The sequence below is a fragment of the Mixophyes fleayi genome, chromosome 11 (genome assembly GCF_038048845.1).
Source record: "Mixophyes fleayi isolate aMixFle1 chromosome 11, aMixFle1.hap1, whole genome shotgun sequence".
Taxonomy (NCBI): Eukaryota; Metazoa; Chordata; class Amphibia; order Anura; family Limnodynastidae; genus Mixophyes; species Mixophyes fleayi.
The window spans coordinates 73,944,067-73,966,817 of record NC_134412.1 but is presented as its reverse complement, the minus strand read 5'-3'; the positions used below and the strand labels follow the sequence as shown (position 1 = coordinate 73,966,817).

At 41.2% G+C, this 22,751-nt stretch overlaps 1 protein-coding gene across 1 annotated transcript in view; it reads left to right on the top strand.

Moving 5' to 3' along the window:
• The window catches only part of LOC142106635 (1-phosphatidylinositol 4,5-bisphosphate phosphodiesterase eta-2-like), a 116,595-nt gene that overhangs the window by 42,087 nt on the left and 51,757 nt on the right, over positions 1–22,751 (top strand). Inside the window, exons 8-9 of the mRNA XM_075189630.1 lie at positions 12,785–12,943; positions 14,896–14,931. Of these exons, the coding sequence (XP_075045731.1) occupies positions 12,785–12,943; positions 14,896–14,931 (195 nt within the window). The remainder of the gene's footprint in view (positions 1–12,784; positions 12,944–14,895; positions 14,932–22,751) is intronic.

Sequence of the window (22,751 nt, the reverse complement as noted above, 5' to 3'; positions counted from 1 at the left end):
TCCTTTTGTAAGACTGATCTTCCCCTCTCAGACCTGTTTAGATAAACATGAAATGAGTTGGGGGATGGGAATCTGCTCCTGGTCTTCTTTAACAATTATTCTACAGTGGCAGCGAATATATTCACCTGCATGAGCTGCAAACACTTCAGGAGGTCCATATATTACATTGATGTAATATTGACCTTATATGGTACATAAGTGAATTACATAGGGGTTAGCAGCATTACATAGCCCTTGTGAGACATTCCTTAGGCCCAGCTTGTTGACACAAGAAGGTAAAGCTTTGTTTTATTGGTTTGTCCATTCTGCAATCTCTGTACATTTAATTTTTTTTAATGAATGGAAAAGCAATTTCTGTCATAACCCCTTATACCTCCACATTCGTATTAATACATATTGGAGCAATAACCTTTTAGCAACATTTATTAAAACTTTTGCACAGGGAGACTGTGGTGTTGCCCATAGCAACTAATCAGATTATAGCTGTAATATGAGTAATGCGATTTGCAAAATAAAAACAAACATCTGGTTGCTATGGGCAACAACATTATTTTCTTGAATGTCCCCCAGTGATCACTTGACATAATCAAAACTTTGTTATAACCAGTGGTCAAAGTAGAAATTTAGGAGTGACGGTCTGGGAAATGTAAGTGAATGGAATTTGATTGCTTTACAATGAAGGCAATAGGAGAAGTGGCGGTGTACGAATCCACTTCGACCACTGGTTAAAGCTATAAAGATACTCCTATAGACAATGTAATGCTTTTGTAAGCCTTGAGACGGCCACTTTTAGGGTCTGGAAACATATGCGTTAAAAAATGCTAGTTAAAAGCGTAGACTGAATCTTGTACTTTGTGTTAGAAGCATTAAACCCTTCCCTGCAGCTTAGTGTACTGTGTACTTAATGAGCATTCGTGCACATATTTGCAAGATGTATTCCTGGTTTAATAAGAGTGTTGATACTGTGTCTCAGCAGAAGCAGCTGTTATATGCAAGAATTACCTTCCATACCTCAGTCATATCACTAATTACTACTAAATGTATTGTCTTATGAGTATTGGTGTAGTCCAACACATCCCAGGTACACCTTCACTTACACTCACACATACAGCAAATTCGTTTTTCAGAATATATCCTACAGGTTCAGGTATCCCAGAATCCTTTACTTCTCTAGAAAAGAATTGTGATGTAGAACATATGCAATAAAATACTAACTCGCAGTCTTGGAATTGTTTCCTGCTTCACATATGCCTATTTCTTCCAGTAGTTCCCTCCTGTCTAGTCTGGTATAGGCTGGTGTCAGTGGCAGGTGATGGATAACTACACTGCCTGACAAACACTGGGGTCTTCCACATCATGGCGCTCCCGTACATGCGGCCCACGCTGTGACACTCTTTCAGACTGCTGTGTTTCCCTATCTTCGTCCCCTACCCCTGTTGTTTGTTTTCCTTCTGTCTTGCCTGGTGGTTTTTTGTTTATTTGGAAGATATTTTTTTCTCAGTAACCATCTGAAAATGTCGTGCTTTTTTATTTTAGAATGTATTCTATTTGGAACAATATACTATTCCAAAATTCCTAGAAGCCATACATTTCTCCAGATAATCAAGTATATCCATCGCCTACAAACAATGGAGGCAGACATTTTGTGGGCTGAATCAATTTTCAAGACAGCCAGCCTCTCGCTGATTATACCCACAAAATGGCTTCCTCTACTGTGATTTAGCGGTGACCAATATACAGTATAAAAGGGGAGTGGCTTATGTTGATATTTCTTTCTCATTTGACTGTACATTTCATGAAATTCAATACAGCTTTTAAAAATGTTATGCATAATTATACTTGTAGGGCACTTAACTATAGAAGGACTTTTTGCTTACAGGTAAGTTATAAAGTTAAGGTTTAATGGTTTCTTAAATATGTGGATTGAGCTAAACTGTTTTATTGCTTTCAGATCTGTTTTTGTTTTTTTTCCAACCTTGATGACAAGTATAGTGATTAATGTATGGAATGAACAGGTTCATTCATTCATTGAAGTACAGTATTCTCACCTCATTCCTAAATAAATTATACAAATTATTGCTGTGTGACTTAATGCAAACTTAAGTAAAAATATAACATATTTACTGTTTTACATGTGTAGCTGGTACCACAAACAGATGCAGGTTTAATTGTAGTAAAGGTAGGGTTTGGTCAGTTCAATCATGTAGATTATAAATAAATGATAATAATAATAATAATGTCCTAGATTGTTTTGTTCTATTTTAAAGAAAATAAAAAATAATGTACCACTAAACTTTTTTTTTTTTATAGCAAAAATACAGTACAGCTGTTACCCCACAGTCTCTGAATCACAGTATTTAGTCCTAGCATCCACAGTGGAAAATATAAACGGAATGTGCAGTAGTTTAACAGATTACATTGTCATGTCTGTAGCAAGTCCATGCTGTGTCTATATCCCGAGCAATGTTCTGCTCGTTCTTCCTCATGCTAACTGTTCTATCAGGCTGTGCTGTGTCTTAATGTTATCTGAAGAAACATTCAATGTAACAATGTGTGTAAATTCACCAGAGGTTATTTATTTTAAAAAAAAAATTGTTCATAAATGCAGTAACTGATAACGACCAATCAGCAGTTAGCTTAAAGAAGTCTAATGCAACGCAGATAATGTAATGCTAGCGTATCCTTTCCCTTCCTCACCTTACATGATGCCCACTGCCCCCAGTAAGTGGTGGCAGATGGGTGGAGGTTTAGTTAGTTAATCAGTCCATCAGTGTTATCAAGCTATAAAAGGATTCCTCCATTAAGGTAAAAGGCTTTCTGCAAGGAGAGAGCTATTACCCACCATCTATACCAGTCATCTTGAACATGTGCTTCAAATTCAGTTATTGATTTAATGCTAGAGTGTGCTCCCTAGACTAGACCTGTACTTCTTCCATAATCTTGTAATTCCCTTTATATATCACTGTGCATGTAGTAGTATGTTCTCAGGAGCAAACCATTAATGTTATAGTATAATGATACTTCTATACCTTGTCTGAGAATTCTACATATATATAATAACAGCTGTTATGTGATGTCTGACTTCTGCTTTTTGGTCTGTTTTGTCTTTTTATTTGTTTCCTGCTCATCGTTGCATGCGTATATGAAGTGGAAGGTATTGTACACATGCCCCATCCGTGTCCTGTCCCTCTCTAGGTGTCTTTAACCCTTGTGACGCATTGCTTGCAGGCCGGCATAGTGATAACGGGGCGATAACAGCAGAAATCCATCATGTTACCAAACGCTTATCTGGCTGGGAAAATGTCTGGAAGTTGCTGAGGTGAATTTGATTGAAATGACAAAACCCAGCACAAGCTTTACTTTGCTGTGGCCATTTCTAATTTAACGGCCAGCAGCCCAGTCTTCATATGGAGAATATGAAGGAGGTATTCTCAGATGTCCCTGACTGGGGCTCAAGCAAACAGTTTATCCATCAGAAATTGACATTAGTCTGCAGGATAGTCAGGGATTTCCGGACAGCAGTGGCAATATATTGGATACTTATCATATGGCTATTCTTAAACCCACCAATTTAAAAGGGTATCATATCGAAAAATTACTCTAATTCAAAAGATATTTGGATCAAGCTGCACCACACACATTTTGTGGTGCACATCAAGTGCACTTCATAACGTAGGTCCTCTGAGGATATTCTTAAGCATTTTGCTGTATAGGAAATACCACCTTCGTTTCTCTCAAAGGTTGTAAAGCTGTTACAGATATATATATATATATATATATCTCTAATTACAAATGGCAGAACATAACCTCCTCTTCAATTTACACTCGTCTCTATGCATCCGCCGTACATGGTGATGGTAAATTGTACCCATCACCTACGCACAGTGAGGGCCGGCATTTTATGAGCTTAACAAATATTGAACCTATCAAATCATTAGGAACTAGGGAAATCACTACGCCTTAAGGCACTTTGCTCATTCCTCAGTGATGTGATTGGTTCTCCGAGAATTGATCGGCTGAGTTTTGGGTTACCCCCAGAATCGCTGCCTCCACTGCAAAAAAAGTAGATACAGATTTTTTTTTTGCCCCCCCAATTTTATTGCGTTACAGCAAAACAGATAAAAGGGGAATTAACAGAGACCTGAAAATAATGTGTAATAATGACGGTAGTATAGTAACGTTTCTTGATTGGAAAAGTACTTACAATTGCCTAGCGGCACCAAAGCAGAGAGTATTCTGGTTGCATGCTTCTGAAGCCATAGGTATTGGCAATGTTAATTGCCAATTCAAATTTAGGGAAAAAAAATGCCTATAATAATAATATCCGATACAAAAGCATAATCAATGTCCCCAAGCCATTGTTCCTTAATTGCAAGATTTCACGTTAGTAACTCTAGGTATTTTTCTAGCAATAAGCACCTAAGATTTGGTAACAAACAGTGTGATTTCAGATGCAGTTGTGAGTCCTGTGTGCTTTCTATGTATTGTAGATATTGTTAGTTGTGTAGATCTTGCTTGTTTATTTCCTTTTCTACTAGTTTTAAACATACATCAGTATTTTGAAATCAAGTATATATTTTCCTTCCCGAGTGTGCAGTAACTTGTGAAAATAGAAAAATGTATGTTTGATACTGATTAATACCATCTAGCAATACTTCTTTAGCAATGGTTTTTGACTACAACTTATAAGTTCCCTGCAGTCCAAGAACAATGGGTGAGAGTTCACTGGAGCTACAGTCTTTTAGAAGAATAAATAAACGTTTGATCAGCCGCCATATCCAACTTGGGTTTTACACGATACAACATTCAAACACTTTACAGACATTTAAAAGATCTAAAGCATCCTAGCCACAGAAACTAGATGAACACAGACAGCTGAATGCACATTAAACATAACAAAACATCATGGGAAAAACAACAATGTATAAGATACAATTATGTAGTAGTAAAGGCTCAAAAGAACAGCAACAATATCACCAATGTTGAAGAAACAACACTTTTCAGGTCATTTGAATACGAGGACTCTTCCTTAAATCTTGCAAAAAGCGAATTAAGTGTAACCTATCTTTCATTGCCGTTAGGACGTTGCGTGTACATCATCATCATCATTTATTTATATAGCGCCACTGATTCCGCAGCGCTGTACAGAGAACTCATTCACATCAGTCCCTGCCCCATTGGAGCTTACAGTCTAAATTCCTTAACACACACACAGACTAGGGTCAATTTCACATTCGTTACCCACCTCTAGTATAGATTCTTACATTGTAACCTCTGTCAGGTTGATAGACTTATGGAGTTATATCAATGACATCCTATACAGACAATGTACCTTTATTTTGCATGAGGTCACGTGACTGAAGAGGTTATTTTAAAGGCTAATTCAAACAAAGAATATTGTTTAGGGTGCTAGGCTTACAAGAATGCGGAGGTGGATCAAGGGAATATTTCCTAATTCTGTTATTTTTAATAAAAAGCCAATATATGCTTAAAATCTTTTTTTAAATAGTATTGTGTCTAATGTACTTCATGACAAATGTGATACTTCTCTGCATTACTTTACTTTGTGGATTCCCACTCGATGACAAACTACAATCTTTAGAAGGAACCTAAATTCATTCAAGTTTTTTTTCTTTATGAACCCTCTTCAGAAGTGTAATCGTTAGTGGGTAAGACGCATGATCTTGTGTGCATCACGGGATATAATTCTTATCACACTGTGTTGCTGTCCCCTTTGAATTCTTTTAATAACATGTGGACTTTGGAAACTTGATGGCAGAAGTACCATTTTACACTCTGCTGCTTCACATAGAGATCCGTCACAATATTACCACCCAGCAATGACACTTCTGCAACGAGATAATTAATGGTGTCAGCTAGAACTTCATAGGGGAATTTAATAGCTAGATGGGAAGATTTTGCCTCATTCATTCATCATATCCTGGAGGATATTTTAAAGATTCAGAACACAGGAAAAGATGCCTTTTAATAAATGAAAACAACAGTGTATGTACAAACAAATTTGCATACGAGGGGTGTAACCTCCCTCCCCATCAATGAAAGCTTCTTGCGTACAGTCAAATATAAATATATATAGTTATGGTATAAAACTGTAATTTAGCCATCCCTTCTGTATGTGGAAGGTTGTGCAAACTTCAGTAACGTTTGCCCGGAAACATTTTTTACAGACCTTTTCCTATTCCACAAAAAATCTGATGGGTCTTTCAGACCATTAGAATCATGGCAACCAGCAATTCTAAAACAATGAGCAAACATTCCAAATGGTCGTAAGACTGTGTCAAGGCCAGACACTGGGGGAGCCTATCAAGGTTTTATGGACCTTTTGTATTAAATAAAGAATTTAAACTTGGAAATTCAGTAATCAATTAATTATCATTAACTTTAGTGACCTCATGCATCCAACACTAGTATTGGCTAGTAGCGACCTCTGGAACACCTAGCATTACTACTGGCCAGCTGTGGACCCATACGACCCCGAGGGCCAAAACAATAGAATGCAGTGTAAATATAAAATAATACAAAGCCCCCAATACAAGGCCCAACGTGCTGGGGCCGCAGGCTGGCTACCTCTAGTGTATACCAGTCTTGACAGATTGGTAGTGAGCCGCCTGTGTCTGCTCCTTCTTCACAGGGATGATAGACGTCAATTGTCAGTGCAATAAGTTATAGAGATATAGACAGAGGTACAGCAAAATGAGCCCCTGCATCTCTAGATCCTTGAGAAGAAACCTTCCACCCACCACAGTAGGGTTGACTAGCAGTGACAACAACAATAGTGCTGGTCAGAAGGGACAAAACCAACACTACTGGCCAGCAGGGGCCTGAAACTCAACAGCACTGCAACTGGCTGGCAGCGACCTGGTGCCCAGCACTGCAACTGGCTGACAGCGACCTGGTGCCCTGCACTGCAACTGGCTGGCAGCAACCAGGTGCCCAGCACTGCAACTGGCTGACAGCGACCTGGCGCCCATTACTGCAGCTGGCCGGCAGCGATCTGGCATGCATTACTGCATCTGGCCGGCAGCGACCTGGCGCCCATTACTGCATCTGGCCGGCAGCGACCTGGCGCCCATTACTGCAGCTGGCTGGCAGCGACCTGGCGCCCATTACTGCAGCAGGCCAGCAGATACCTAGCGCCCATTACTGCAGCTGGCCGGCAGCGACCTGGCACCCATTACTGCAGCTGGCTGGCAGATACCTAGTGCCCATTACTGCAGCTGGCTGTCAGCGACCTGGCGCCCATTACTGCAGCTGGCCGGCAGATACCTATCGCCCATTACTGCAGTTGGCCAGCAGCGACCTGGCGCCCATTACTGCAGCTGGCCGGCAGCGACCTGGCGGCCATTACTGCAGCTGGCCGACAGCGACCTGGCGCCCATTACTGCAGCTGGCCAGCAGTCACCTGGCGCCCATTACTGCAGCTGGCTGGCAGCGACCTGGCGCTCATTACTGCAGCTGGCCGGCAGCGACCTGGCGCTCATTACTGCAGCTGGCTGGCAGCAACCTGACACCCATTACTGCAGCTGGCCGGCAGCAACCTGGCACCCATTACTGCAGCTGGCCGACAGCGACCTGGCACCCATTACTGCAGCTGGCCGACAGCGACCTGGCGCCCATTACTGCAGCTGGCCTGCAGCGACCTGGCACCCATTACTGCAGCTGGCCTGCAGCGACCTGGCACCCATTACTGCAGCTGGCTGGCAGCGACCTGGCACCCATTACTGCAGCTGGCCTGCAGCGACCTGGCGCTCATTACTGCAGCTGGCCGGCAGCGACCTGGCACCCATTACTGCAGCTGGCCGGCAGATACCTAGCGCCCATTACTGCAGCTGGCCGGCAGCGACCTGGCACCCATTACTGCAGCTGGCTGGCAGCGACCTGGCACCCATTACTGCAGCTGGCTGGCAGCGACCTGGCACCCATTACTGCAGCTGGCTGGCAGCGACCTGGCACCCATTACTGCAGCTGGCCGGCAGCGACCTGGCACCCATTACTGCAGCTGGCCTGCAGCGACCTGGCGCCCATTACTGCAGCTGGCTGGCAGCGACCTGGCAGCCATTACTGCAGCTGGCCTGCAGCGACCTGGCGCCCATTACTGCAGCTGGCTGGCAGCGACCTGGCACCCATTACTGCAGCTGGCTTTGCAACTGGTTGGCAGCGGCCTAGTGCCCAGCACCAGTAATCTGACACCCAACAATAGCTTAAGTTGCTAGTTAAAAAATGAACTGTGGATTTGTTTGGTATATTAAAAATATCCTACTATAATATACCCTCAAATTATCCTTGACTCTTTGTTACTAATATCTATATTTTTAGCCACACTAACAGCAGTTTATAAACCTACTTTCTCTAATAAGCCTGGGTGAACTAATAGCAGCAGTAAGTTTTTTGTCTCTCCCTAAATTCTGCCCATAATGTAAAAGTATATCATTTTAGGTTTTTCTGTAGATTTATCTGCAAGTGTTATATCAGCAATGTGTATTTTTATATGAATTAAAAACAATACAAAATCACCTAGTACATACGTCTACCATATTTTAAATGGTTAAATTCATAAAATATGCTCAAGACCTCAGAATATTTTTGGAGGAGGGCATAGTAGAATTGATTGTTAGGCTATTATTTTTTCATATACATCCTGGTAGACTCTTAAAAGGCAATCTTCAATTTATTAAGCCATTACATTCTGGCGTACTTAATTGTGATTAGGAATAACGCGCGGCTATCGAATTAGTTCATCTGGAGAACATGGGTGTCATGAAATCATCATGAAATGAAAGTTCACCAGTCAGAATTATTAGCAGATGTGGAATATCTCTTGATGAGGGTTAGTCTAAGGCTAATAACTCGATCGTTTCAGACGAGCTTTGCAATTATACAGTAAAACAGAATGGATTTTAGGTTTTTCTCCATTATAAGTCAATTTCCGTTCCTTTTTGCTGCAAGATATTTCTTTCTGTGAGTGCTGAAATCAAACTGCTAAGCGATTCATGTCAAATTATTGCATTCCTCATCCCATTCATTTTTTTGTGAATGCTTAGCTGAAAAAGTTCTAAATTTACTTTTAAATGGCAGTAAAGCGTAAGTAAGTATTTAAAATATTTATCCATGGACCTTAATACTTTAAAGTCTGACCCATTATTCAAGGAACGTTCCTGAGACTGTGTATGAAAATTAATTTGGTGCTAACGAGTGAAAGGTTCTGCCTCTGCTTGGTGTTGATATGCGCCAGACTGCGTTCATTTCATATTTCTATCACAGTTAGGAACATTGACTCCGACGTGTGGGCAAAGGTGGAAACTATGCAAATTTTTCTGATTAGCCTAATCACCAATCTTCTCTAATCATGCCAGTTATATAATATACTGTATTCCGTCTTACTAAATCATTGGTAGGCTGCACTTGTAGTTGAAATAAGACATTACTGGTATTAAAGCAAAAATTAGTGGCCTCCCATACATGTTTGCAAAACGTAATGTGTCTAAACAGGACACAATCGTTGTCTGTCTCTCCTTGCCAATGTTACTCGCTGTCTAGGACAATAAAATTGAGGTATATCTTTGTCAAAACCAAATGACAATGTCCTGATTTCTAGACAGTCTCTACCAGGGTTGTTTGCACAATAAGGTGAGAGCTCACCTTAGGTGGCAGGATGTTCGGGAAGGTTAGAGGGTGAAAGGGGGTAGTAATTTTGTTTGTATTTTTGATGATTGCTTCTTTGTCAGCAGCCACTCTCCTCGCTTGTAAAGAACTACTCAGTATATGACCTACACCTGCTATCAACAAGCTCCTCATACATTCAGTGAAGAGGAACCACTCAGAGATCACACAACCTGTGTGGAGCAGGGTGACCGTGGGAATAGAGAAGATAGTGTGGAGGGGGGGGGCAGATGCTTCCAGCACCTCCTGCTGTCACAATGCTTCTCAAAACTGAATGAGTAAGGGAGCTCTCAGCAGTTGATCTGAGTGATTGCTTTGTGCTCCCTCCTGTACTTAAAGTGTGAGAAGAGGGCACGACCAGTGTCTACCTGAGGGTGTGGCAACAAATTTGATCTCAGATGTAAGCTCTCAAGAGCAGGGCCCTCTTTCCTTGTGGGCTCTTTCTACTGTTCCATCACCCCCTGTACCTCTTGGCCTGCTTCCCTAGCCCTATTTTCTTAAGCTTCGGCCTACTTCTGATACGCTGATTTCTACCATCACTTTCACTGATTATCCCAGTAATAATTTGATTTGCATTACCATGTTAACTGTGTCTGTGTATATATTTTTGTTCATTTTTTTGTTCTTTCTGTATCATGGCTCACTGTTTTCTCTATATGTAATGTACGGAGCTGCGGACCCTTTGTGGCGCCTTATAAATTAAAGATAATAATAATAATAGTGATCTTAGATCACCCCTGGTCCCTAACTTCCCTATTCTCTGTTTTATAACAAAGAGTGGGGTCGCAGGTGAAGGCCCGCAGCCTGCCAGTTGCCCACCACTACAATAGGAGCTTGCGTGACGAAGAGTGGAGGTGGGACTCTAGCTGGTTACATATTTAGGGAGAGTAGTATTGGGGATTGGTACCCTATAATGAAGAAGAGAGTGTTAGAAAGATAGAAGGTTGAGTCAGAGTCTGCTCAGAAGAGTTTTCCATAAATGAGGAGCAGCACAGAGAAGTCTTTGAGATGGGGAGTGAGCGGTGGTTATAGGAAAGGAGGTGAGGTACAGGTGAGAGGCAGATGTCAAAGGGTGAGAGGGAGTAAATCACATGAGGAGGAGATGTTTGAAGGGCGGGAGTTGGTTGATGTCTTTGAAGGTAAGGAAGAGTAGCTTAAATTAAATTCTGAAGGTACTGGGGAGTCAGTGGTGCAGCAGATGTAGAGAGGCGATAGAAGATGATCAGTCTTGCTGCTCCGTTTATGATGGATTGTAGAGAGGAAAGACTTATGAGGGGAAGCCCAGATAGCAGGAGGTTGCAGTAGTTAAGGCGGAGATAATGACAGAATGGATAAGGGTTTTGGTAATATCCCGAGTGAAAGAGAGTCATATTCTGGCAGTGTTTGGAAGGAGAAGGTGACAGGATGTGTGGAGTTTGATTAGGAGTAGGATCAAGAATGACACCAAGGCTGGGAGGTAGATTTGAGCGGCGTCTGAAGTGTGAAGACTTCACCTTCAGTAAAACGGTGGGAGGGTGGTGGATGGTGATGGATCTTTCGCGAGGACATTGTTTGATGAATTCACCCGGTTGAGCAGTGTGGGTGAGGGAGAGACCCTATAGGAGAGAGCAGCTGTAGCAGTGCCAGAGGGAAGGTGCCATCTTTCAGTAATAACAAGCAGACTAAAAGAATTAGGAATAGGTTGTGAATGGATGTGGGTTCGTCACAGACAGGTCTAGCATTCCATAGTGCATTGTGATAATGGAGAAGTTAGAAGGGATGGAGGTCTGTGGTGGAAGGAGAAATGTTAACAGATAATAAGGATATTGTGGGACCAGTGTTGGGGGGGGGAGGGGGGGCCCGCAGCAGCAGCAGCAACTAAATTGAGTATATATTATAGCCATATACAGATAACGATCTGCAGGAAAGGAGGACAGATTAATTCATGTAACTAAAAAAATAAAATAATATGATAATTCATGATGTCAGGAGCACTATAGGGCGACCAAACCTTGTCCACAAACACTACACACTATATTTGTAGCTATATTTCATTATTTCAATGTTCTTCTTTAACTATGATTTTAATCAATGTGAACATTGGAGGGCAGATTCATCATTTCTCTCACTCCAGCCCTTCTTCACATAGAAACCGCAGTTGGCCTAACGATATGTCTTGCCTGTTTTTTGTTTTATTTTTATATATATATATTTATATGTTTTCTATACATTTTACAGCTGATACAATGGAAGGCATATGCTTCGTGGGCCTATGTTGTTTATGACAGTACCACTCTAATTTACACCTGCAGCCTTTTTGAATACGCAGAATTCACAGCGCATTATGGAGTTTCAGGCCAAAAACATTATAAACTGTTTTAATGCACCACTAATTGCCACACATATCTTTCCCCCTTATTGTTTTTCAAATCATCAGAAAAGGAGTTTAAAAAAACCAAACACTAATGTGATGAAAAATTCTGTTTTATTGCGAGAAGTTCTAGAATTCCTGCACAGACAGACATGAATATACCATTTTTCATGCAGGTGCGTTAGTTTGGACAAGCCGATATAAGCAAATCCTGGCCCATTAAAGGTTTTAGGCTACTGGTTTGAAAGCTACTTCTTTACGCTGCTTTGCCTTACATCGTGCTCTATCATTATCCCTGATTAAGCTGTAAAAGAATGTAGTAGTTTAATTTGGTCAGTCACTTTGTTAGAAGCTCCTCTGTCTAGACTGCGTGATGGGAAATATTTAAAAATGCATGAGCCCTCTCAAGTTCCAGTGACGCCCCTTGCATTTTTTTTCCAGCTAAATTAATATTTGTAGACTTTTCATCTAGAGAATTCATTAACAATCAATCATTCAGTAAAGACATCACCATCTTTCACGGATAAAGCAGATCTTTAACCGCCTCCTATCCTTACTCGGAGTATCTGCAGTCTATCCCAGTGACTAGAAAAGTATTGCATGAGCCATTACAGTTACATCATTTCTATTTTCATTTTGAGTATTAGTGAGCTGGTTTGTAGAACACAGCGCTTAGTTATAACTTTTTACACATTACTTTTTGTTCCCGCAATGAAACGTTCATATTTTATTCACGTGTTTCCATATCTGTAGGCTTCCACCAACAGGAAGCAAGTGGAAAACATAGCTAAGAAGAGGCTTGACTCGCTGATGAAGGAATCCAAAATCCGGGACTGCGAGGATCCTAACAATTTTACCGTCTCCACGCTGTCCCCCACCGGAAAACTGGGCCAGAAACCAGAGCTAAAGAAGGTGCAATACTTTTTTTTCCCCAGTTTGTTGATCTGCAAAGCATAGGTGAATCCTTCTGTTCCATAACACTATGGGGTATATTTACTAAACTGCGTGTTTCAAAAAGTGGAGATGTTGCCTATAATAGCCAATCAGATTCTAGCTTTCATTTATTTGGTGCACTCAACAAAATGAAAGCTAGAATCTGATTGGTTGCTATAGGCAATATCTCCACTTTTTAAAACCCGCAGTTTAGTAAATATACCCCTAGATGTAGTTGGAGACTATAACTGTTGAATTTGACATAATGTGAGCCAACTATAAATTATAATAATAATTATAATAATAATTAGAAGTCGTGGGAGTTCCATTTTCATGTAAAGACACAAGGCTGGTCTCATAAATCCTAAGTGACTTCTAATATCCGTAATAACTTACAATAGGGGATTTACTCCTTAGAATACACACCACAAGTTTTCTATACAACACTGAACTTGCCAATTATAAGCAATGACAAGAAACTCACCATTTAGACAGATGTTTACAGGAATTTGTGCATGTGTTTGCATTCCATGTGTAGTATTTAACAAACCCCTACCTAAAATACAAGTCAGTCTTAGCACAACTTTACTAAATGGTAGCTTGTGTGTGTGCATATATATATATACAAGTTAACCCGTGCATGATACTCATGCATTCTAGTCAAATCAAGCTACTTAAGGTGTTAAAAAGGTTCTTGTCATGCATTTGGGCCATAGCCCAGGCCTCAACCACCAACCACTCCCCACTGTCACCCCCGGCAACCACCAACCACTCCCAACTGTCACTTCTCCTTCAAGAAATATATATATATATTTTTTAAATCTTTATAAACACTTTTAACAATTAACAAATTAAATTAACAAATTAAAAACATCTTAGTATACCAAATTTCAGCCCTTTCTGAATTTTTTTCCCCACACACACTAAGAATTTAATAGGTCAGTGTATAACTCCGCCCAGCAGGTGGCGCTGCAGCTTGGTTTTATTTTTTCCACACACACACAGACAAACACACGCCACTAGACATTTATATTATAGATATATATAATGTGTGTGTTTGTGCCCATTTCATGACAAAGTGTTCAATACTTACAATGATGTGTACTGTACATGTTATCTGTAATTCTCTTCACTCCATCCTTCAATAACATTACAATGTAACATGCTCATCTTGGGAGAAAGAAGCTTTGTGTGCTCAGGAACTATTGATATCCATGCCGAGCATGGCTCAATACTGGGTATCTCCAGGGGGCAGTGACAAGTTCATGGAACTTTTAAATATATAGTTGTGGACGTTACTTGTGGCTCTTTCATATAAAGCAAGTGATATTTTAGGTTATGGGGACATTTAAATATACTTACCAACTCTCCCGGAATGTCCGGGAGACTCCGGAATCCGGGTAGGTCTCCCGGACACCTGGGAGACAGGGCAATTCTCCCGAATCCTGGCCACTTCCTAGTGAAATGGGCAGGATAGTAGTCTTAATGACGTGATTTGCGGTCAATCGCGTCATTTTGGCCCAGACCCCCCGACAAAATATTGATTTTGTTGTGGGGGGCAGGGTCAAAATGACATGATTGACAGTACCCTGCCCCCTTCCACGCCCCCTGCCTGTCATCTCCCTGAACTCCACAACGAAATGTTGGCAAGATTGCATTTAAACAATTTCTGAGCTGCAATGTAAATACATTTGAACAACCCGTGTACTTGGATCTTTTAGGCCAGAGTTCCTCAAGCTGTGGTTCGCCAGCTTTTGTGGCCGACGGGGCATGCTGGGACTTGCAGTTCTACAACAGCTGGAGCATTTGTGTCTGTCTCTTTCAGAAGCACCTTCCTTTTTCACTTTATTTATATAATTTTCAGCTGGCATAGCTTGTAGATCAAATAATTGCCATTACATTAATTGCTATTGTTTTGTTTCCCCCACCAGAAATGTAACTCTGGACCTGCAGTTGAAAGACATTTGGTAAGGAAGAAACTTTTAATAAGTGACACAGTTTGGGACTTTGGTACTTTAAGGCCATGTTAATTGCCAATGTGGTTGTGGCTAGACTCAGAGAGACCTACTCTGAATTACTGACCAACAGCTAAATGTAAATGTTTGCTAGCTAAAGAATACATTTTTTTAATTTATTCACAGTTAGACGGTTATCTGACTAACGGAAACAAGAGTGTGTTTCTAAGTTCACAACGGATGATTTTAGGAAGAAGTCTATTTCAAGTATTGATATATTTTTATTTGAAAAATATATACTTTATTTGCATAAGTTATTCAAAAACAGCAAGTACAAGACAAAACATTCAAGTGTACTGCAGCTCAGCTGAACTAAAACACAATACCCGGTCATACACAGTCATACGCTATGGTGCAATACTGACAATTGGGTATTTAGGTATTACAAGTCCCTGTACCCAGCATTATGATTTAATTTTTGAGTTAACCTTTAGTCAATGTACTCAAATGCACAACAGGTACGATGCCATACAAAGTGAAAATGATACAAGTGGCAAATATTTTACTAATAAATACAATACTGATTATGAATATTTAACGAAATGAAACATTCTCATGCATTGACTATCTTTCCATTTGCCTGATTGGTACACAATGAATTTTCCTGCACTGAATTCTGGGTATTGTCAACGGTTAAGAAAGAACGGTCATAAATTCATTGGCTACACTACAAGCAGCCGAGTGCACTGTAATCGCAGTTAATCTTAAAATATAATTTAGCCGTGGAAGTTTATAGCTAATTAAGCTAATTTGGCTTACAGCGCTAATGGCTGTCTTTGTCTTTTCTCTTAATCATGATAAATACTTTGCGGCTGCCCACATTTTCCGCGGAAATTCAGCCTGTCCCGTGCTCCCGGTGGCCGATTTAGAATCCTGTGATACATGTAGCCTTTTATTGTGGCTGCCTTCACACGCTGTATCTCTACTCAACAGCTTCCACAATGCAAACTAAGTAATGGGCATGCTAATGAATTTTGCAAAATTATTACTTCCGAGTTAATGGAGAGCTTGAAGAGAAGAGATTGTACACAGTTTTATTTTAGCTTCATTATTTGGCGAATTTTTAATAAAGCTTCTAGGGAAATAAAGAAGTAATTGTCTAGAGCAGAAGACACCTCTTCTGGGTATAGAATCGAAATTACACCCTAGGTCTGTCCTTTTCTAACATAATAAGGCATATTCGCAAGAAAGAACTACCCAACCTTTAAGTTGGTCTCTTCTCTCCCTGTTCATCCTCCCAGACTTTAGAGGGTGTTTTCAAGTAATGTTCTTTTTTTTATGGTATATTTGACAAGGGTCAAAGCAACTTATTTTCTAATCATCCTTTGTCTCCCGCTCATCTGTGTGTCCACCGTTTTGAAGTGGTCATAACGCTCACAGCAGCACATATTGTTTCAGGAGATGAGTGCACCGATATTGTGGAAGGTAGTGCTCCACTCATATGATTGTGTTAGTTAGGACAGGGCTGCGTGTGACAGGGGCAGTGTCGAGATGGGAGAATGGAGGCAAGCAGGAGATCACAGCCTGAGAGTTTTGGTAATGGACAAAGCTGGGTCTTTAACAGTACAAGGGTATTAATGTGAGGCTCCTGGTAAACGGTTGTTGTAATCAACAGAAATCAGTGGTCGAAGTGGAAATTTAAAAGTGGTGGTATGGAAAACGTAAGTTAACGGAATTTGGTAGTTGTATAATGATGGCAATCGGAGAATTGGTATATACCTGCCCACTTTGACCACTGGCTGATATATTATGGTGTCAAACGTACCCCTTTATGAAACGGAGCCTATGTATTTTTTTTATAGTTATATATAAGTGATGAATGAACACCCAAACGTAGCTTTGTCCAGATTTAATCCTTAATGTCTCTTTATTAGATGTAAGAAAAAGGTGTTTATGTAATGTTACTTTATGCAAAGCATGCTTGATGCACTGAGACTGACTTCACAGCTGCTGGCCTGTGGTCAAGCACAAATCATCACAGCATCATCTCACATTAACAGGTTACTATGGGACAGTATGTACAATAAGCATGGCTACAACAAATGGACTCCTAGAGCCGTCAGTGACTAGCTATTACAAGGAGCCAACATTGGTTCTGTACAACGTGATTACGGACTTCTGAGTACGCTAAATAATTCAGCAGTAAAGGAAGCCTTGCTTATCTCTCAGTACCAGCACTCCTCTAAGGAAACTAAATTGACCTAGCTAGTGGACAATTGCCCGTGTTGCCAGCCAAGCCCCATTCTCTCAGCTGACGTATTCTGTCCTGTATACCTACGCTGTACAGCTATGTCCTGTACAACTATGATTACTAAAATAGGTGTTTGGCAACTCGGACACCCAGCTCAGTCTGACAGGGCGGCAGTGGGAAGCTAAGTATGACACATAAGAGCTCTTTATAAAAACATCTGTTCTTTGGGTTTTTTCCTAGAAGGAGTTTCAGTTTATCCTGTCAGTGACAGGCTGTCATTACTTCTATCCAAATCAAATCATTTTTCCTAAACCAATGAAGGTCAACCTGACGGGCAAGCCATCAGGGGACGTAAGGGCGCCCCTCTACCCATCAAAAGGGGTTGCACATTACCCTTAATCTCAGTAATAAGTTAAAACAATACATTTTTTCAAAGAGAGACACCTACCTGTAATAATATATCAGCAGGCAGTATAAACAAGCTGTAACAAATCTGACAGTAATGCAGGAAGGAGCTAGGGGCCACAGATGAAGGAGCTGGCGGCCAACGGTGTTTGGCTCAGAGGGCCGCATGCGCCCATCACTGTCCTAAAGAGTCGCCTTGATTTTCATGCCGACACGTTAGCTGCTCATGTTTGTTTTACTATATGTTTGTGGGAAATCTAGGTGGTGCCTCAAGCACATACTTGCCAACTCTCCCGGAATGTCCGGGAGACTCACGAAATCCGGGTCGGACTCCCGGGAGAGCAGGCAAGTTTCCCGCATCCGGCAAATACCTGGCCAAAATAATGCAATTCGCGGTGAATTGCGTCATTTTGGCCCCACATCAAAACATCATTTTTTGCGTGGGGGGCGGGGCCAAAATGACGCGATTGACCGCCCTCTAGTCACGCCCCCTGTCCAGGATATTCCGGACTTCAGTGCCTAAAACTAGGCAAGTATGCTCAAGCAATGTGTTTTCTATTTTCCTTTCCACATTTTTTTTTTTTTTTTTTACTGACCTCTCATTTTGTCATCAGTTACTTCTAATGTTACCTTACTCATTGCTTTGGCCAATAAAAATGTGTTTTAGATGGAAGTACCCAAGAGAGGTTTATAACGCAGTGATAATGGAAGCGACACTATTTCTATCATTCGTTTTCCTAGAAATGTAATGAAGTCCCACGCAGAGGAATCTAGACCTTGAGGTTATCCATTCTCCACCTATTTATAGTGTCAGAATTCAGTGTTAGCCACAGCAATGTGCACATTATAATACCCTGGATAATGTTTACCACAGAATATCCGAGCACAACAATCGCATTCACTGAACATAATAATGTTATTTTTGTAAAATGCTGGGCAGCATAAAAAAATCTTATGTTCATATTTAAAAGACGTTCCATAAGGAGTTAGGGTACAACTTCCACACAGATAGGGCCTTGGTTGGAATCAATCCCATGACCCCACTGGGGGGGGGGGGGGGGGGGGGGGGTAACAATGCTAACCACTATGCTACTAAGCTGTCCAAGTATGCTTATTATAAGGGGATTTAATACCTTATGAAGACTTTAATTTACTGTTTACTCTATTATTAATGCGGCTGCGAGACTTATCTTTCTCTGACGTCGCTCTTCCTCTGCCTCCCCTCTCTCCCTTGCCTTACATTGACTCCCTTTCCCCTACAGAATCCACTTTAAACTCCTCTAGACCCTCTCCCATTCCACTGCCCCCTATATCTCTAACCTCCTCTACATCAGCACTCCCGCACGTTCCCTGCATTCGGCCAATGACCGTCACCTTTCCTCTGTACTGATCACCTCATCCCATTCCAGAATTCAAGACTCCCATGCTGCCCCCTTCACTAGAACGACCTCTCTCCCTCCATCCGTCTTTCCCTTAATCTTAGCTCTCAAAACCCTTCTGTTCCTCAAGGCCTACCAACCATCCACTTAACCTTCTCAATCCTTGTTCTCCTCACCTCCCACCTCCTCCTATGCTTCCTATACCTCCATTTCTTCTTCTTCAACATCACTGCACTTGCTATGCTTGGAGATATTGAAGTCTTGGTTATACTCATTTTACTGTACTGTTGTAGCCTTGTATACTGTCTGTGTTGTATTTTTGTATTTTGTACGGATACCTTGTAACGCCATATAAATAAAGAAGAAGAGGAATATTGGCTTCTGAATAACCTTCTGCAACTTGTACCCTTTTTAGTTTTCAGCTATTTATTTCTATAATAAGACAGTCGTCTTTGTTTGTGGCCTGGGAATAGGATGCAGCTTGGCTGTGCTCTGTGTGTTGGATACCATTGGATGCAGAGAGCAGCTTTATGTCCTATCCCGGAGTAGCAAAAACTCTAGACAACTCTACTGCTATAAATATAATAAAATGGCATATTTAGTAAAAGCTGCAGAAGGGAATGTAGAAAGCAATAAATTGCAGTTATCTGAAGACGTAGAATGAATGTTTTTTAAAGTTCTTATTTGTGGAGCAAATGTAGTTAATTAAAGAAAAAAACACCTGTACATTTCCCAATTTGTTTTATTTTGGAATACAAACTCTGTGTACTGTACTGTACCTTGACGCAATTCATAACCGCCGTCTCAAGGCGGAGGTAGCTAGTTTGAGAATTGAACCAGTTTTCAGTCTATAAAATACCTTCAGAACTAGGGACATCACGGAGGCTTTGAGATGCCTCGTGCCTCAGTTAGAAAAGAGGCATCTATTGAGTAGGTGTTGGGTTAAATACCCCTCTGACAATAACAAGTGTGAGGTAGAATGGCACTGGTAGACTTAGGAGCTTACTTCTTTTTTTATTTTCATTTTGTAGCATATTAGCAATCATCACCATTTATTTCTATAGCGCCACTAATTCCGCAGCGCTGTACAGAGAACTCACTCACATCAGTCCCTGCCCCATTGGAGCTTACAGTCTAAATTCCCGAACATACACACACAGACAGAGAGAGACTATGGTCAATTTTGATAGCAGCCAATTAACCTACCAGTATGTTTTTGGAGTGTGGGAGGAAACCGGAGCACCCGGAGGAAACCCACGCAAACACAGGGGATTTGAACCATGACCCCAGTGCTGTGAGGCAGAAGTGCTAACCACTAAGCCACCGTGCTGCCCACTAGCAATGCATCTGTGTAAATGTATATAGATAGATATGTATAATATGTATAGATAGAAATATATCTATTTTAAATAAATATTTGCTGAAGTCCGTGCCCATAGCTGGAGTTGTCTGTCTGTCTGGTGTTAGCAACCTGTGTATTTCATCTTGTATACATGACCTTTATGGTTATACAACTGTATGTTTAGAATTTGATTTGTGTTTTTATATCCTGGTCCACAATCTCTTATGTCTCACGGAATGTATTCTAAAGAGGCTCAGTGATGTAAATGAGTTGCAAATGAGATACTGTACATAGCCCAGAGCGCATTACTGTGGGCAGATTATGGCTTCATTCCAGAGTATTTAAAATTGAGATCTGGCTGCGTTTCTCCAGCTTATAGAACGGGGCTGGGCGATCTGGGCTCACAGTAATGAGGCGAGAGTAATTGGACTTTCATACCTGCAAAGTTCTCAGATGCGATAAGGTTTTCGTCCATTGCAGGGGATGGTAATACAAACCCATGGCAGTTACCAGCAGTGTTATTGGAGTTTGAATTTTCTATTTTAGACACATAATTGCGACAAAGCCCTAGAGATGATGACATTATACAGGGCTGTTAATAATGCAGTGTCTTGGTGCTCCGTCCAGCTGGATTGGTGCTGGGCACATCTCCCACCACTGAATTACTCACACAGGGACAGTACATGAGACTGCAATTATGGAGTCGAATCTGCAGAGTAGAACATTATTTGGGTAAATCCGTCTATACATCTATAAAATCTAGAAGGAGTAAATTTTTGTTATGCAGGTATCTTCAGACAACCACACTATACTGTAGTTTTATTAGGTGATTTATGTTTGTCTTTTAGTTATATAGAGCCACTAATTCTGTAGCGCTGTACAGAGAACTCGCTCACATCAGTCCCTGCCCCATTGGAGCTTACAGTCCAAAATTTTCCTAACACACACACACAGACCACATGAGACTAAGGTCAATTTGATAGCAGCCAATTAACCTACTAGTATGTTTTTGCAGGGTGGGAGGAAACCAGAGCACCTGGAGGAAACCCACACACACACGGGGAGAACATACAAACTCCACACAGATAAGGCCATGGTCAGGAATTGAACTCATGACCCCATTGCTGTAAGGCTGAAGTGCTAACCACTGAGACACCGTGCTGCCCATTTGCACCATGGCAAAATTGTGCCAAATTATTTAACAATTCAGATGTGACTTCCTATATAAACATACATTAATAAGGCACATTTAATGAACATGACATAGAATTAGTTGAAGTTCGGGCAGCTCTCTGGGATTGTGACACATTTAGCGGCTAAAATGTTCAACGTGTATCCATGGTTTCGGTGCAGATGTGAGAACGTTTCTTTATCCACAGTAAGTCAATCACTAAACGACTTTAAACTGAGCGATAGGACTCTATAAACTGATGTTGTTCCTTTCTGGCACCTTCCCACTTTTCCTGTGATTTGGTGGGGATAAAGAAACATAGCAAAAATACTTTGTCACATTATTTCATTCAAGTGCTCACAGCTCCATTATAATGGCAGTGTTTAATCTTCAGACTTTGCTCTGTACTTAATCATTATAAAGGACATTTAGTTTTAATATATTCACGTTCTGTGCCGCATGCTGCATTCCGGAGTGCAGACACAATATCGCAGAAACAAAAGTGCACATTAGACAAATGTATCTTGCCTAGTAAACACAATAGATGACTACAGCTCTCTAGTGTAGTATTTAAAATAAATAAAAGTAATTAAAAAGAAGCCTGGTACTAACATACAAGGAAGCTGCATCCCTGTGTAACAGACAAACCTCTCCCCGACTCATACTGGTCTATGAGCTCAGCAAGTTTCTCATTCCTCACAGTCCCACATGTGTTCCCCAAGGTCCATTACATGCCACAGCCTTTGAAATCAGGATACAGCTATGTGCAGGTGGCTAAACAACGTATATGTGCAGCACAGTGGCTCAGTGGTTAGCACTTCTGCCTCACAGCACTGGGGTCATGAGTTCAATTCCCGACCATGGTCTTATCTGTGTGGAGTTTGTATGTTCTCCCTGTGTTTGCGTGGGTTTCCTCCGGGTGCTCCGGTTTCCTCCAACACTCCAAAAACATACTAGTAGGTTAATTGGCTGCTATCAAAATTGACCCTAGTCTGTCTCCCTGTCTGTCTGTCTCCCTGTCTGTCTGTCTCCCTGTCTGTCTGTCTCCCTGTCTGTCTGTCTCCCTGTCTGTCTGTGTCTGTGTGTCTATATTAGGGAATTTAGACTGTAAGCTCCAATGGGGCAGGGACTGATGTGAATGAGTTCTCTGTACAGCGCTGCGGAATTAGTGGCGCTATATAAATTGATGATGATATGTAATGAGCAAATAGGGAGAGTACTAAGATGTAATTCTTGCATGAATAAGGAGCCTGATAGTAGATGTGCTACCAGAGTTACTGTAAG